General features: G+C 44.1%; 1 protein-coding gene across 5 annotated transcripts in view; it reads right to left on the bottom strand.

The window, feature by feature from the left end:
- The window catches only part of SCN8A (sodium voltage-gated channel alpha subunit 8), a 323320-nt gene that overhangs the window by 74043 nt on the left and 233726 nt on the right, over window positions 1–15551 (bottom strand). For all 5 annotated transcript variants that reach the window (XM_077483715.1, XM_077483713.1, XM_077483711.1 and 2 more), the window contains 4 exons: window positions 14227–14465; window positions 9477–9650; window positions 8365–8721; window positions 4781–5245 (listed from right to left, as the gene is read on the bottom strand). In XM_077483715.1, the coding sequence (XP_077339841.1) occupies window positions 4781–5245; window positions 8365–8721; window positions 9477–9650; window positions 14227–14465 (1235 nt within the window). The remainder of the gene's footprint in view (window positions 1–4780; window positions 5246–8364; window positions 8722–9476; window positions 9651–14226; window positions 14466–15551) is intronic.

Here is a 15551-nt window from a genome sequence, read left to right on the forward strand (position 1 = left end):
CGGCGTGTCCGGCTATATCTACCGGAGCTACCTAGAGCCACCTTGGAGGGGCACCACGCCAAACAGCAAGACTACAGAGAGCCTGAAGACTTCTTGTGATCAGAGCGATGAGAGCCCAGCTGGGCAGCCCTTTCGATTGCTACCTATCAAGTGCTTCTCATTTGTCATGGTTATGCAATAGTTTGTCTGCTTACCTGTTCCCATGTGTTCATATAGAGATCAGCCAGCCCTCACCTGTCTGCTTTTGTAATCCATCCTCTGGCATGGCTCCACCCTAGCTCCTATCAGGGAGCTCTAAATTAACCTGTGCACTGCAGGCCAACGCGGGTGATCAACCTTTGTGTGTTAGCGTCCTGTTACCTGCCATGTGGCTCTTCTGTTGTTCCGTTACTGACTTTGGCGTGTCCCTGACTATTCCTGTCTGCTTGTGGCCCCGACCTTGGCTTTGTCCCTCACCATCCCTATCCTCCTGTTGCCTACTGTGGGTGTGAGCTGGGGAACCCTGGGGGTCGCGACCTGGAGCCAGTTGCAGCCAAGTCCGTCCTCACCACTCGAGGCTCTGGTGAACACCAGCTGGCTCTTAGACTGGCTCTTAGACTCCGCGCCTCAGGGAATCTTACGCTCTAACCCCGGTGGGACCTGTCTCCCGTCTGCAGCAGTCAGCCGTAGGGTCCACAACCTTGCGGTGCACTCCTGATCCCTACGGTGTGCATCTGTCACCTCGCCTCAAGGTGACCTGACACCATTGCTACTGTTGTTTGTTTTCTCTGTGACTAGTGTAACTGACACTCAGTGGTCAAGTTACTAAGTATCACATTTGTTCTGGTCAGGATACAAGGTGTGCTCTGGGTCTGATATTTGCAACCTTACCCTCTCTAAAGAACCTGGCACTGAAGTATATTTATGCATTGGATACATTTAACAACTGGAACGTATTTGTTTCAATCGTAAATAGATGGCCTGTTGCTGTGCCTAGTGCTTTGAGACTTTTAAAGGGTTTGCTTGACAACAATGCCTGTTTGAGTTCTATGAAGATCTCTCAGATGAGGACATACTTTGTCACTTTATAGTGGTCTTTTTTGTTCTATTACTCATCAAGTACATACGTGTCTATGACTATATGTGAATTTATATCACTAATCAGCTTACCATAGATTGTATCATGCCATTACCCTTCCCTGGATGATATAGGAATAATGTATGCTTCTCTGCCTGCAGGAGCGCTCTGCACTTTTTAATTCATTAATGCTGCTGCATGGTTTTATGTATTGGTTTAATTTCGTAAGATATACTGTGTTAATCAGGATTAAAAATGTTCCTTGGTATATACTTGATTCATAGTATATGTGACCCCCCACCCCCCACCCCCGTACGTTTCAATAAAGCCTTTTTGCAAATTTGTATCATAAACCGTGGTTGATTCTTCCCCTTTTTTGCTTTCTTGAGACTTTCTTATTCCTATCCTTTGTTTTTTCATATAGTTTTTTTTGCTTATGCGGAAAGTATCCCCTCTGCTACTGACGAATCGGCTGATACTCAATTAATATATTTATGGGTGAGAGAGGATTCTAGGACTCTTATTTTTTCTTTTTGCCAAGTTTATGTTCTAGCTGAAACAAGAATACTGAAATTGCTGGCACGTTACATCATATGAAATAGTTATAATCCAAAGATATCCAGCACTTCTGTATAGGTGAAAAACACTCCTCTGAAGTCTTCCAACAGGTGACTATTTGCCCAAATCATTTCAGTGTTCCAAACTCTTACCAGATTTTCTGACCCAAGTAAAGAATACAGGTCCAATAAAACTTTTTATCCACCACGTACATGCACCTTGAAATTTTCCACATTTTGTCATGCTACAACCAAAAACCTTGGGATTTTATGAGATGGACCAACACAAAGTGGCACATAATTGTGGAGGGGCAAGGAAAATGATAAATGGTTTTCAAACTTTTTTTACAAATAAATATTTGAAAAGTGTGGTGTGCATTTGTATTCAGCCCCCTTTACTCTGATACCCTTAACTAAAATCTAGTGGAACCAATCATCTTCAGAAGTCACCTAATTAGTAAATAGAGTCCATCTGTGTTTAATTTAATCCCTTTGAGGTTTGTTAGAGAAAATTAGTGAACAAACAGCATTATGAAGGCCAATGAACACATCAGACAGTTCATAGATAAAGTTGTGGAGAAGTTTAAAGTAGGATTAGGTTATAAATAAATATCCCAAGCTTTGAGCATCTGACGGAGCACTGTTCAATCCATCATCTTAAAATGGAAAGAGTATGGCACAACTGCAAACCAACCTACCAAGAAGTGGCTGTCCACCTAAACCGACAGGCTGGGCAATCAGAGAAGCAGCCAAGAGGCCCATGGTAACTCTGCAGAGATCCACAGCTCAAGTGGGAGAATCTGTCCACCGGCCAACTATTAGTTGTGCACTCCATGAATCTGGCCTTTGTGGAAGAGTGGCAAGAAGAAAGCCATTACTGAAAGAAAGCCATAAGAAGTCCCATTGGCAGTTTGTGAGAAGCTATGTGGGGGACACAGCAAACATGTGGAAGAAGGTGCTCTGGTCATATGAGACCAAAATTTAACGTTTTGGCCTAAAAGAAAATGCTATGCAATATGGCAGAAGACTAACATTGCACATCACCCTAGACACACCATCCCCATGAAACATGGTGGTGGCAGCATCATGTTGTGGGGATGCTTTTCTTCAGCTGGGACATGGGAAGGTGGGTAGAGTTGATGGCAAAATGGAAGAAGCCAAATACAGGGCAATCTTAGATGACGCTGACGCTTCCTGATGACGTGTCAAACGAAACGTACGTTGAGGCGGTACCTAGTCACGTTGTTACACGTACAGTTCCGGACGTTTTTGGTTGTCGGCTGTTTCTTGGTGGAACGCACGCCCTACACAACGAGGAACTACGCATCCATTACGAAATTGTTTTAAGCGAGCAGCCCCAGTGCCAGGTCGGGCACCGGCATATGTAAGCAGCCATTTGGCGTTATGTTTTTTAATTTATTTTTATTATTAAACGGTGTCACGCTATGGATTTTGTTTGCTCTTTTTTTTATGACCTGTCTGAATCTATGAGGAGAAGGTTTTTTCCATAAGAGGTCCACCTTATTCCATGTGAGCAGGGAATTCACCTGCATAAGCCTATTTGACTATCTTTTTAAATAAAGTAGTCAACAGCATCTGGTAAGAAGACAACTTTATCTTCACAGTTGGGGTGTTTTCTGTGTCCAAAATTTTGGTGAAGGGACGTGTCACAACTTTGTAGAAGATTTCAGCCGCCTTCTGGCATATGGATTTAGACTGAGTTTTTCACTGAATGAATCACTGTCTTGGACTGTGGATATATTTTTTGTTTTTCTAGTATCCAATTGGGACTTTATTTATTATTTTCTATTGTCTATATTATCCATTTCTTTGCAACTATTTGTTTTTTGAATTCATGGTGATAGGTTGTCTATTACTTGAGGTGTTCTATGATTATTAATTTTCACATTTGTAATTGACATTTATATTTATAATTGTTTCAGCGCCCCTACTATTATCTTATTTTCAGCACGACAAGTTTTTTTCTCTTGTTTCTAGGGAGCAGCTATTAGTGTTTCACTTAGTTTATTTGATTCACTGACTATTAGTTTATTTCTCTTTTTACATTTGTATAAGTGGCGCAGAGTTTATTAGCTGCTGTTTTTCAGCTATATTTTCACAATCTTAGATGAAAACCTGTTAGAGTCTGCAAAAGACTTGAGACTGGGGAAGAGGTTCACCTTCCAGGAGGACAACGACCTTAAACATACAGCCAGAGCTGCAATGGAATGATTTCAATCAAAGCATATTCATGTGTTAGAATGGCCCAGTCAAAGTCCAGTCCTAAATCCAATAGAGAATCTGTGGCAAGACTTGAAAATTGCTGTTCACAGACACTCTTCATCCAATCTGATAGAGCTTGAGCTAGTTTGCAAAGAAGAATGGGCAAAAATGTCACTCTCTAGATGTGCAAAACTGGTAGCGACATCCCCAAAAAGTCTTGCAGCTATAACTGCAGCAAAAAGTGGTTCTACAAAGCATTGACTCAGGGGGGCTGAATACAAATGCATGCCACACTTTTCACATATTTATTTATTTAAAAAAATGGAAAACCATTTATCATTTTCCTTTCCCCTCACAATTATGTGCCACTTTGTGTTGGCCTATCGCATAAAATCCCAATAAAATGCATTTACGTTTTTGGTTGTAACGTAACAAAAAGAGGGAAATTACTATTACTCAGCTTCCTCTAGTGGCCATACTATACCAGGCTGTCTCAGGCCTTAATACTTTATGAGTTGCTGAAGGAGTATGCAGCTAGCATTGCCAAACGAAAGTCAGACAGTCCTGGTACAGCAATTTAGACCATATTCAAACATTTCCTCTGCGTTGAATTACCACACACACACACACACACATTAACCTGGGCAGCCAATGTACAGTACCGCAATGCAGATTTTAACTGAAGGAAGGCTTATTTGCTAAAATAGGACAAAGTGTAAAAATCAGTGCAAGGTTTTACTCTCATTCACCCTCATGTCAGTTGACATCCACCATCTTCTTACATCCCCAAAAGAACAATGAACATATATACATAAGAGCCCCCAGCTCCTATCACTTTCTAAGACCACTGTAAAGGAAATGCACTCTCATGCTGAACTGCTTGAATATAACATTTAAAATACTACACGAGTAACAGATTTAAAAATAAAATAAAAAAACTCACATCTTTACTGCCTTCTTCATCTGACGCACTGCTAAAATCCTCTGTGTTAAGATTCTCAAAATCGGACTCTCCTACTGCGATGGGCACTTTCACTGTGAGGTTTGGGTTGTTAATGAACGACATATGATCTTCATCGATAATATACTTTTCAACACTGCTACCAATACCACTAGTAGTGCCATTTCCATTCTTCTGATATTCCATATCTCTAGTGATATCAACCCCTGCATGATTTACCAAGCAGCTCTTCTTTTCATACATGTCATCTAATGGTTTCTCATCACCAGCCTTCTTCTTAAAGTGTGTTTGTATGAAGTTGTGGACATGTAGTTTAAGCCATGCAATGCCTTTTTTAATCCGAATGACAGCTATTTGGAGGTTGTTCATCTCTCCATCATCATCAGTGGCTGCCAGATTGTCAGCACTGAAAGAGCTCAGTAACAAAGCAAGGAACAAATTCAACACCTAAAAAAAAAAAAAAAACACAATTACAGTTGATAATGTTGCATGTGCACTAAATGTTTAACTATACGTGGGTGATAACGTTGTCAATATTTATTATTCATAATTTATGATACCATATTGTATCAATAAAAAATGAACTACAAGAAAATTGACAATGAATTTGAGGAGGGCCAGTGTTGATGGTCTTTTGTTCTCTTCAGAACTGCTTTTCTTTCTATATAAGTCTCAGAAGCATCTGAAAATTAGGTCAAAAGCACTCTGCATTTGCCCAGAGAAGTCCATCAACACAGACCCTATGACTAGATAAGCCGTAAATACCTTACTTATTCAATTGGCAGGCATCTGATACTCTCAGCCCTTGTACACACGGTCGGACATTCTGACAACCAAATCCGTTGGATTTTGTCCGACGGATTTTGTCCGAAACTGTTGCATACACACGGTCGGGCAAAGTTGTTGGAAAATCAGATTGTGCAAAACGTGATGACGTAATTTCGTTACGATGGGACTACGTTCAAGCTAGTAGCCAATAGCTTTGGTCTAGGAATTAGATCTGAGCATGCGTGGCACTTTGTCTGATTGGAATTCTCTACACACAATCGGACAAAGTCCGATCGGAACATGTTGTTGGAAAATTTTATAGCCCAGCTGGAAAACGTGGTCCGTCGGATACTCCGACGGAAACAGTCCGATGGAGCCCACACACAGTCGGATTATCCAACAACACGGTCCTATCGGACATTTCCATCGGAATATCCGACCGTGTGTACAAGGGCTAAAACTGCCCAAAAAAATTCTGATGTTTTATTCTATGTAATCATAGCAATGCTGGCAGGCTGCTTTACATCGTTTTTTGTTCAAAATTGTTCATATGACTATAGGAAGCAGACCCTTCCCACATCCACTATATTACCAAAATTATTGCGACGCCTGCTTTTACACGCACATGAACTTCAATGGTATCCCAGTCGTAGTCTGTAGGGTTCAATATTGAGTTGGCCCAACCTTTGTAGCTATAACAGCTTCAACTCGTCTGGGAAGGCTGTCCTGAAGGTTTAAGAGTGTGTCTATGGAAATGTCTGACCATTCATCCAGAAGCATATTTGTGAGGTCAGGCACTGATGTGGACCAAAATCCTGGCTCACAGTCTCCACTCTAAACTCGCTCATCCATGTCTTTATGGGCCTTGCTTTGTACACTGGTGCACAGTCATGCTGGAACAGGAAGGGGCCGTCCCCAAACTGTTCCCACAAAGTTGGGAGCATGAAATTGTCCAAAATGTCTTGGTATGCTGACACTGGAACTAAGGGGCAGAGCACAACTCCTGAAAAACAGCTCGACACCATAATCCTCCCTCCACCAAATGATTTGGACCAGTTCACAAAGCAAGGTCCATAAAGATCTGGATGAGTGAGTTTGAGGTGGAGGAAATTGACTGGCCTACACAGAGTCCTGACCTCAATCCAATAGAACACCTTTGGGATGAATTAGAACAAGGACTACAAGCTTATGACAGGTGTGCCTTAGGCTGGCCATAATAAAAGTCCACTCTAAAATGTGCAGTTTTAACACACAGCGCGATCCCACAGATGTCGCAAGTTTTGACTGAGCATGCAATTGGCATGCTGACTGCAGGAATATCCACCAGAGCTGTTGCCCTTGAATTGAATGTTAATTTCTCTACCATAAGCTGTCTCCAAAGGCATTTCAGAGAATTTGGCAGTACATCCAACCGGCCTCACAACTGCAGACCACATGTAACCACACCAGACCAGGACCTCCACATCCAGCATCTTCACCTCCAAGATCGTCTCAGACCAGCCACCCAGACAGCTGCTCCAACAATCGGTTTGCATAACCAAAGAATTTTGGCACAAACTGTCAGAAACCGTCTCAGGGAGCTCATCTGCATGCTCGTAGTCCTCTTCGTGGTCTCAACCTGACTGCAGTTCGGCGTTATAACCGACTTAGGCAAATGCTCACATTCAATGGCGTCTGGCACTTTGAAGAGGTGTTCTCTTCACAGATGAATCCCGGTTTTCACTGTACAGGGCAGATGGCAGACAGTGTGTATTGCGTTGTGTGGGTGAGCGGTTTGCTCATGTCAACGTTGTGGATTGAGTGACCCATGGTGACGGTGGGGTTATGGTATGGGCGGATGTATGCTATGGACAATGAACACAGGTGCATTTTATTGATGGCATTTTAAATGCACAGAGACACCGTGAGGAGATTCTGGGGCCCATTGTTGTGCCATTCATCCACAACCATCACCTCATGTTGCAGCATGATAATGCAGGGCCCCATGTTGCAAGGATGTGTATACAATTCCTGGAAGCTGAAAACATCCCAGTTCTTGCATGGCCAGCATACTCACTGGACATGTCACCCATTGAGCATGTTTGGGAATGCCCTGGATCGGCATATACGACAGCGTGTTCCAGTTCCTGCCTATATCCAGCAACTTTGCACAGCCATTGAAGAGGAATGGACCAACATTCCACAGGCCACAATCAACAACCGGATCAACTGTATGCGAAGGAGATTTGCTGCACTGTGTGAGGAAAATGCTGGTCACACCATATACTGACTGGTTTTCGGGCCCCCCAGACCCCTCCCCCCCACCTAATACAGTAAAACTACACATTTTAGAGTGGCCATGTATTGTGGCCAGCCTAAGGCACACCTGTGCATTAATCATGCTGCCTAAGCAGCATCTTGATATGCCACACCTGTGAGGTGGATGGTTTATCCCAGCAAAGGAGAAGTGCTCACTAACATAGATTTAGACAGATTTGTGAATAATATTTGAGAGAAATAGGCCTTTTGTGTACATAGAAAGAGTTGTAGATCTTTGAGTTCAGCTCATGATAAATAGGGGCAAACACAAGAGGGCTGCATTTATAATTTTGCTCAGTGTATGTTTTATGACAGCGTTGGTTGATTTTATTCATTGTTTTGATCGAGCGCAACCCTGATTTTATTATAATTCTATAATATAGGTTGATTAGAAATCCAGCTTGACTATGACAATTCTAAAATAGTTAGCTACGGAATGGTTTGTTGGCCTGTGACAAGAAACGTACATATTATAACTTCGAGCAGATAAAAATACTGACCACTAAGTTACCAATAACCATGACCATCATGAAGACACATAGACACATTGCTTGTCCTGCGACCTCCATGCAGTCCCACATGGTTTCAATCCATTCTCCACACAAAACACGGAAGACAATAAGGAAGGAATGGAAAAAATCGTTCATGTGCCATCTTGGTAGTACACAATCTGGATTTATTTTACAGACACAATCCTTGTAACTTTTGCCGAATAACTGCATTCCCACTACAGCAAAAATGAAGACGATAATGGCCAAGACAACGGTCAGGTTACCCAGGGCACCAACAGAGTTTCCGATGATTTTAATAAGCATGTTTAGAGTAGGCCAAGACTTGGCCAGCTTAAAGACTCTCAGCTGTTGATAAAACACAAAATATCGTATTAATAACCTGCACATAAATATAATGATTATTTAAAGTAGTTAGGTAGTAGTGGTTGTATGTGTATACTGTAATCATATAATTTTTCTTATTACAACAAGAGCAAAGGTGTTTGCTAAAATATACTAATGTATTGATGCAGTTCTGAGAATGGCTATGCACCATAGCTCTGAGGACTTATGCTGACCAAACACATGACAGTCTGCAGGCAATTAAAAAAAAAAATGGGTCTTTTAAACCACCTTTGGGTCACAAAAAAATATCAACTAGACCGACACAACAACACAACAGTATATTGAAATCAGTGATTGACTAAAGCTGTTTTTGTATCCTTTTATTTCTGTGGGTTTTAAACATGTGGCTTATTTTCCACACATTTTTTTTTCAAGATAAACTACAAGCTACCTTTAGACTGACTACCTCTGTATGCAATGAAAACTACAATAAAATAAATATTAGTGAACAACAGGCTCTAAAGCCATTTTTCCTAGCTTAGATATTGTCATGAAAGAATATAGGGGCTGCCATTGCAGACCTCCTTTAAAAAAATGCCCTTACCAAATAAGACAAAGATGTATTTGAAGTTCAGTTACTCAAAAACACAATTTAGATATCACTTTCTATCGGAATGGTTACAAAAAGCTGATTATATATGAAGGAAACATACATTTCATTATATGATTTTATAAAATATAGGACTGAGTTTTACATTGACATCATACTGACTTACCAATCGAAAAGACCGCAGCACCGAAAGGCCTTCAACACCCTGAAGACCCAACTCCATTAAACTGAGACTCACTATAAAGCTGTCAAATATGTTCCAGCCCTCTTGAAAGTAATAGTATGGATCCATTGCAACCAGTTTCAAAAACATTTCCGCTGTAAAAATTCCAGTAAAAACCTGCAAGAAAAGAGTACAGCCCATTATATTTGCAATGTAGACATAAATGATATGCATCAGATTGTACCAGTACAATCTGATGTATATAATTTATGAATAATAATTTAAAGTGCAACTTTTATAAGCCACCCACCCGCATTCTCAGTCTCATAACTAACTGTCCATGATCTACTGAGATGTCGGTGGCCCAACAAAGTAATGCACAACCTTCTAACAAAAGCTTTTGCGTTGGGCTTGTGCATAGGTGCCGCACTCTCCATACAGTATTGAAGGGCTGCACAGCTCAGATATCAGCTGATTGGGGACAAGTGACTCTAAGGCCGCGTACACACGCGCGGACTGTTTGCCCAACCTTGTTCGTCAAACAGTTTCGGCAAACAGTCCGCTCAAAATTTGCATGAGCGGACTTGCCCACACACGAGCGGACTGTTTGACGAACAAGGTTGGGCAAACAGTTCGCTCAACTTTTGAAATGAACGGACTCGCCCACGTAAGGAGGAGGCAAATCCGCCCATTTCGAGCGCGTGTACAGGTAGGCGGGGCCCGCGAAGGAGACTTCGCGGGCTCCGCCGCCTGGAATGGGCTTAAAGGGGAACCCCAACGCCGAAAAAAATCGGCGTGGGGGTTCCCCCAAAGTCCACACCAGACCCTTGTCCGAGCACGCTACCCGGCCGGCCAGGAAAGGGGGGCGAGCGAGCGCGCCCCCCCCTCCTGGGCCGTACCAGGCCGCGTGCCCTCAACATGGGGGGTGCCTTGGGGAAGGGGGGGCCGCGCGGCCCCCCCCACCCCAAAGCACCTTGTCCCCATGTTGATGAGGACAAGGGCCTCTTCCCGACAACCCTGGCCGTTGGTTGTCGGGGTCTGCGGGCGGGGGGCTTATCGGAATCCGGGAGCCCCCTTTAAGAAGGGGGCCCCCGGATACCGGCCCCCCACCCTATGTGAATGAGTATGGGGTACAATGTACCCCTACCCATTCACCTGTGAAATAAAGTACAAAAAAAAACACAACACAGGGAAAAAATATTTTATTGCACAGCTCCGGGGGTCTTCCGTCTTCGGGGGTCTTCTCGCCGGACTCCTCCGCTATCTTCGTGTAGCTCTTTTACTAGCGAAGGAGTCCGGCTTTCTTCCTCCCCGCCGCCGGCCTCTTCTCCCGACTTCGGGGGTCTTGTCCCCCTCTTCGGTTCTTCTGCCGGGCCACCGCGCCTTCTTCTAGCTCTTTTACAGGCGGTGGCCCGGTCTTCTGTCGCCGCTGCCTTCCGTTCTTCTGTCGCCGCCTTCGGTTCTTCTGCCGGGCCACCGCGCCTTCTTGTAGCTCTTTTACAGGCGGTGGCCCGGTCTTCTGTCGCCGCTGTCGTCGCCGCCGCCGCCGCCTTCCGTTCTTGTTCTTCTTCTTGTTCTTCTTCTTCTTCTCCTGGAGATGTTGACTCGACGAGCTCTCCGGCTGGAATGCCAGAGCCACGCTGTGCAGTCACTTATATAGTGACAATGGGGCGGTGTCACATGGTATATGTCACATGGGTTGGTCACATGGTGACCCCGCCCCCTTACGATGTCATAGTCCCCATGTGACATCAACCCATGTGACCAACCCATGTGACATATACCATGTGACACCGCCCCATTGTCACTATATAAGTGACCGCACAGCGCGGCTCTGGCATTCCGGCCGGAGAGCTCGTCGAGTCAACATCTCCAGGAGAAGAAGAAGAAGAACAAGAAGAAGAACAAGAACGGAAGGCGGCGGCGGCGGCGACGACAGCGGCGACAGAAGACCGGGCCACCGCCTGTAAAAGAGCTAGAAGAAGGCGCGGTGGCCCGGCAGAAGAACCGAAGAGGGGGACAAGACCCCCGAAGTCGGGAGAAGAGGCCGGCGGCGGGGAGGAAGAAAGCCGGACTCCTCCGCTAGTAAAAGAGCTACACACAGATAGCGGAGGAGTCCGGCGAGAAGACCCCCGAAGACGGAAGACCCCCGGAGCTGTGCAATAAAATATTTTTTCCCTGTGTTGTGTTTTTTTTTGTACTTTATTTCACAGGTGAATGGGTAGGGGTACATTGTACCCCATACTCATTCACATAGGGTGGGGGGCCGGTATCCGGGGGCCCCCTTCTTAAAGGGGGCTCCCGGATTCCGATAAGCCCCCCGCCCGCAGACCCCGACAACCAACGGCCAGGGTTGTCGGGAAGAGGCCCTTGTCCTCATCAACATGGGGACAAGGTGCTTTGGGGTGGGGGGGCCGCGCGGCCCCCCCTTCCCCAAGGCACCCCCCATGTTGAGGGCACGCGGCCTGGTACGGCCCAGGAGGGGGGGCGCGCTCGCTCGCCCCCCTTTCCTGGCCGGCCGGGTAGCGTGCTCGGACAAGGGTCTGGTGTGGACTTTGGGGGAACCCCCACGCCGATTTTTTTCGGCGTTGGGGTTCCCCTTTAAGCCCATTCCAGGCGGCGGAGCCCGCGACGTCTCCTTCGCGGGCCCCGCCTACCTGTACACGCGCTCGAAATGGGCGGACTTTCCGAGCGGGAACAGTCCGCTCATTTCGAAAGTACAGCGGACAGCCCCACACACGGGCGGACTGTTCGCTCAAACACAGTTTCAGCGGACAGTTTTTCGGAATTTCCGAAAGACTTTGTCCGTCCAACTGTCCGCTGAAACTGTCCGCTGAAAGCCCACACACGAGCGGACTGTCCGCCCAAACACTGTTCAGCGGACAAGGTTGGGCGAACAGTCCGCCCGTGTGTACGCGGCCTAAGACTGGGATAAGAATGGGAGGCTTACAAAAATAGGTGTAACTTTACTAAAGTAGCAGTTACACTAATAGAGGGCTTGTATAGTCCCCACAGCATCCTATTGTTTAGGAATGATGCATCAGTTTTACCAGTTGGTACTATTGAGTTAGGCACTTCAAATAAGCAAACAATTGGCACTTTTGATTTAAGGTCCATGTACACTAGGAACAGAAAAATTGCCAGACCGTCTGGCAGAAAAAGCAGCATAAAAATGCTAATAGTAGCTCATATTGCATAAGAGTTTAGGAGAGTTTATGGGCATTTGCGTTTACAAGCGTTTTTTCCCAAAACATTCCCCACTGCCCACTTTTCATAGTACACTTGAAAACACAAACTCTCCTAAGCTATGCGTTTAGGAGCCTTTCTGAGCGTTAAGCGTTTTTGTTCTGCCTGCCAGCTGCTCTCAAAAATGCAATCTAGAAGAGATTTTTTTACTGCCTCTAAACATTGAGCTTATAATACGCTTCTAGACACATAAGATAGCACGGAGCTGCTTCTACAGGCAGGAGGAAAAAACACAAAACTCCTGTAGAAGAAGCATTTTTTAAGCCCAGTGTACATGGACCCTTAATTTTGTTGAATTATAGAATGTAGCATATTCCCCATTAGCATCAATACAGCAATACAAAATCATTAATACACCCCAAGTGTTTTGAGCTGCTCATGCAGCAACTGCCTAAGAAATTATGACCAAAATATTCTGTGTTCATGGCCAATCCGGTATTTGGCTTTTGGTATAAATAAAATGTACTACCTAATTTTACCAAGAGCAACGGTGCAGATACTATGATTTGGTGGGCATGTGATTTTCCACAAGTGCTGCTATAATCTTGGCTGATCATTTCCAAATTCAGATTTAAAAATCATTAAAAAATACAAATACATGCTCCTGCTTTTATTTCAGGCCAGCAAAATACATGTTAAAACACTCCTTGTATAGCAATGTCTTTTTTAACACTTAAATAAAAGATTTTACACCTTTAAGCAGAGGTTCACCCCTCCCCCAGCACATACTGTAGCTGCTGACTTTTAATATTAGAACACTTAACTGTCCAGGAATCTAGCGATGTCAGCACCCCAGCCGATTTTTCCATTGGCTCTCAGGTGCTGCCGCCACCATTTGTAGTGAGGGAACACGGAAGTGAAGTCTTTTGGCTTCACAGCCGGTTCCCCACTGCGCATGCACAAAGTGCGCTGTGCTTTCTGAATGGCCCCGTCAGCGGGGGGAGGAGGAGGGGGGTCCGAACTGTGATCTCTCCATGGCAAAACCTTTTGAGAGTTGGGATGGGTACCTGTCAAAAACAGGTCCCCAAAAGGTGCCAAATGTGGCACCGGAGGGGGGGAGGAGGCTGATAAGCAGAGCTTCCACTTTTGGGTGGAACTCCACTTTAAAGCACATATCTGCAGAAACCTGCAACTCCATATCTGAAAGTGAAAACAGGGCTAATTGCGATCAGAACTTTCGCACTTCAACCTCAGAAAAACCTTCACAATATATCCATTTTTGTAATCAATAACAAAGTACAGAGCCACTCTGATCAGCTCTCTGCATTGTGTCTGTGTTCAAAGCCGTTTCATGATGGCTCAGAACACAGCCATTAATGGGCACATTGGGCCATGAGTGTTTTCTGAACCGTCATTTTTAACTGGTAGTCCAGAAATATGCGTTCACTTTTCCATAATTTTTATACAATAAAGTGGTACAAAGATGATTTAAACACAAATGTTTGAGGTTAATAAAGGATTAGAAATAGTGTTTTGGCCAATTTTTGGCTTCAACTAAAAATCTTACCAAGTTTCCTACATATAATACACCTTCAAACTGTTCAGTCATGGGATAGTGCTCCATTGCCATGAATAAAGTGTTGAGGACAATACAGATGGTTATGGCCAAGTCCACAAAAGGATCCATTACAATCATGTTTACTATTGTCTTGATCCGTACCCACAGAGGGCAGCATGTCCATATCAAATAAGTGTCTGCAAACTTGTACCAACAAGGTGGACATTTCCGCTGAGACTCTTCCAGTTCTATAAACAGAATGAATATAAAGAACATTAGCACAACAAAGCCAATATCATCATAGCACTGAAAGGAGACTTAATAAAATATTTTGTTACATTTTAGGCATACAACTACATCTTTCAAAAGCAGAAAAATCTGTTTTATTTTTCAGATTTTAAACAAAAAAAAAATAATTTGTTCAAATCTCCAATGTCTGTATGTAATTATTAAACTGATACTTAAAAAAAAAAAGTAACAAACATGTTATACTTACCTGCTCTGTGCAGTGGTTTTGCACAGAACAGCCCCGAACCTCCTTTTCTCAGGTCCCTTTTCGGTGCTCCTGGCCCCTCCCTCCTGTTGAGTGCCCCCACAGCAAGCAGCTTGCTACTTGCTAAAGGAGCACCCGAGCTGAGCCGCAGCTCTGTGTGCCCACTCAGACACAGAGCCATGGACCAGCCCTGCCCTGCCCCCTCTCTCTCCTCATTGGCTCACTGACTTTGATTGACAGCAGCAGAAGCCAATGGCGCTTCACTGCTGTCCCAGCCAATGAGGAGGGAGAGTCCCAGACAGCCGAGTCTCTCATGCAACATCGCTGGATTGAGATGCAACTCAGGTAAGTAATAGGATGGGCTGCTGCACAGAGAAGGCTTTTTTTTATATATTTCTATGCATTAAGACAAAAAAACCTTCTGCCTTTATAACCACTTTAATAAAACAAAAAGAGCCAACAAATGTATGTCCTTTGATTCTTACATTAGTATGTAAATCAAAGTAGGTTATTTATCCACTATCCATCTCACCAACAAATATCTCAAATGTTATGGCATTTGTGAGAGCATCCCCTAATTTTGTATACGACATCTTCATAAGGAATGATCTGGTTGACAGAGTGTAGCCATTGAGATATGAAAGGTGGGGAGGTTTGCATCCACCTAAGAGCTATAATTTTTCGAGCTAAAAATAAAGTTTATCTTAACAGTATTCTGGAGTATTTGGGCTCCATTTCCTTATCTAATAATCCAAGAAAACTTCTGGGGAACATGGAACGGGTGTTGAGAGAAAAGAGGAACCCAAATCTTTTACCGATCTATTACCAATTACCTGCCCGG

The sequence above is a fragment of the Lithobates pipiens genome, unplaced genomic scaffold (assembly GCF_037356315.1).
Source record: "Lithobates pipiens isolate NorthernLeopardFrog02 unplaced genomic scaffold, aLitPip1_a1.2 Scaffold_16, whole genome shotgun sequence".
Classification (NCBI taxonomy): domain Eukaryota; kingdom Metazoa; phylum Chordata; class Amphibia; order Anura; family Ranidae; genus Lithobates; species Lithobates pipiens.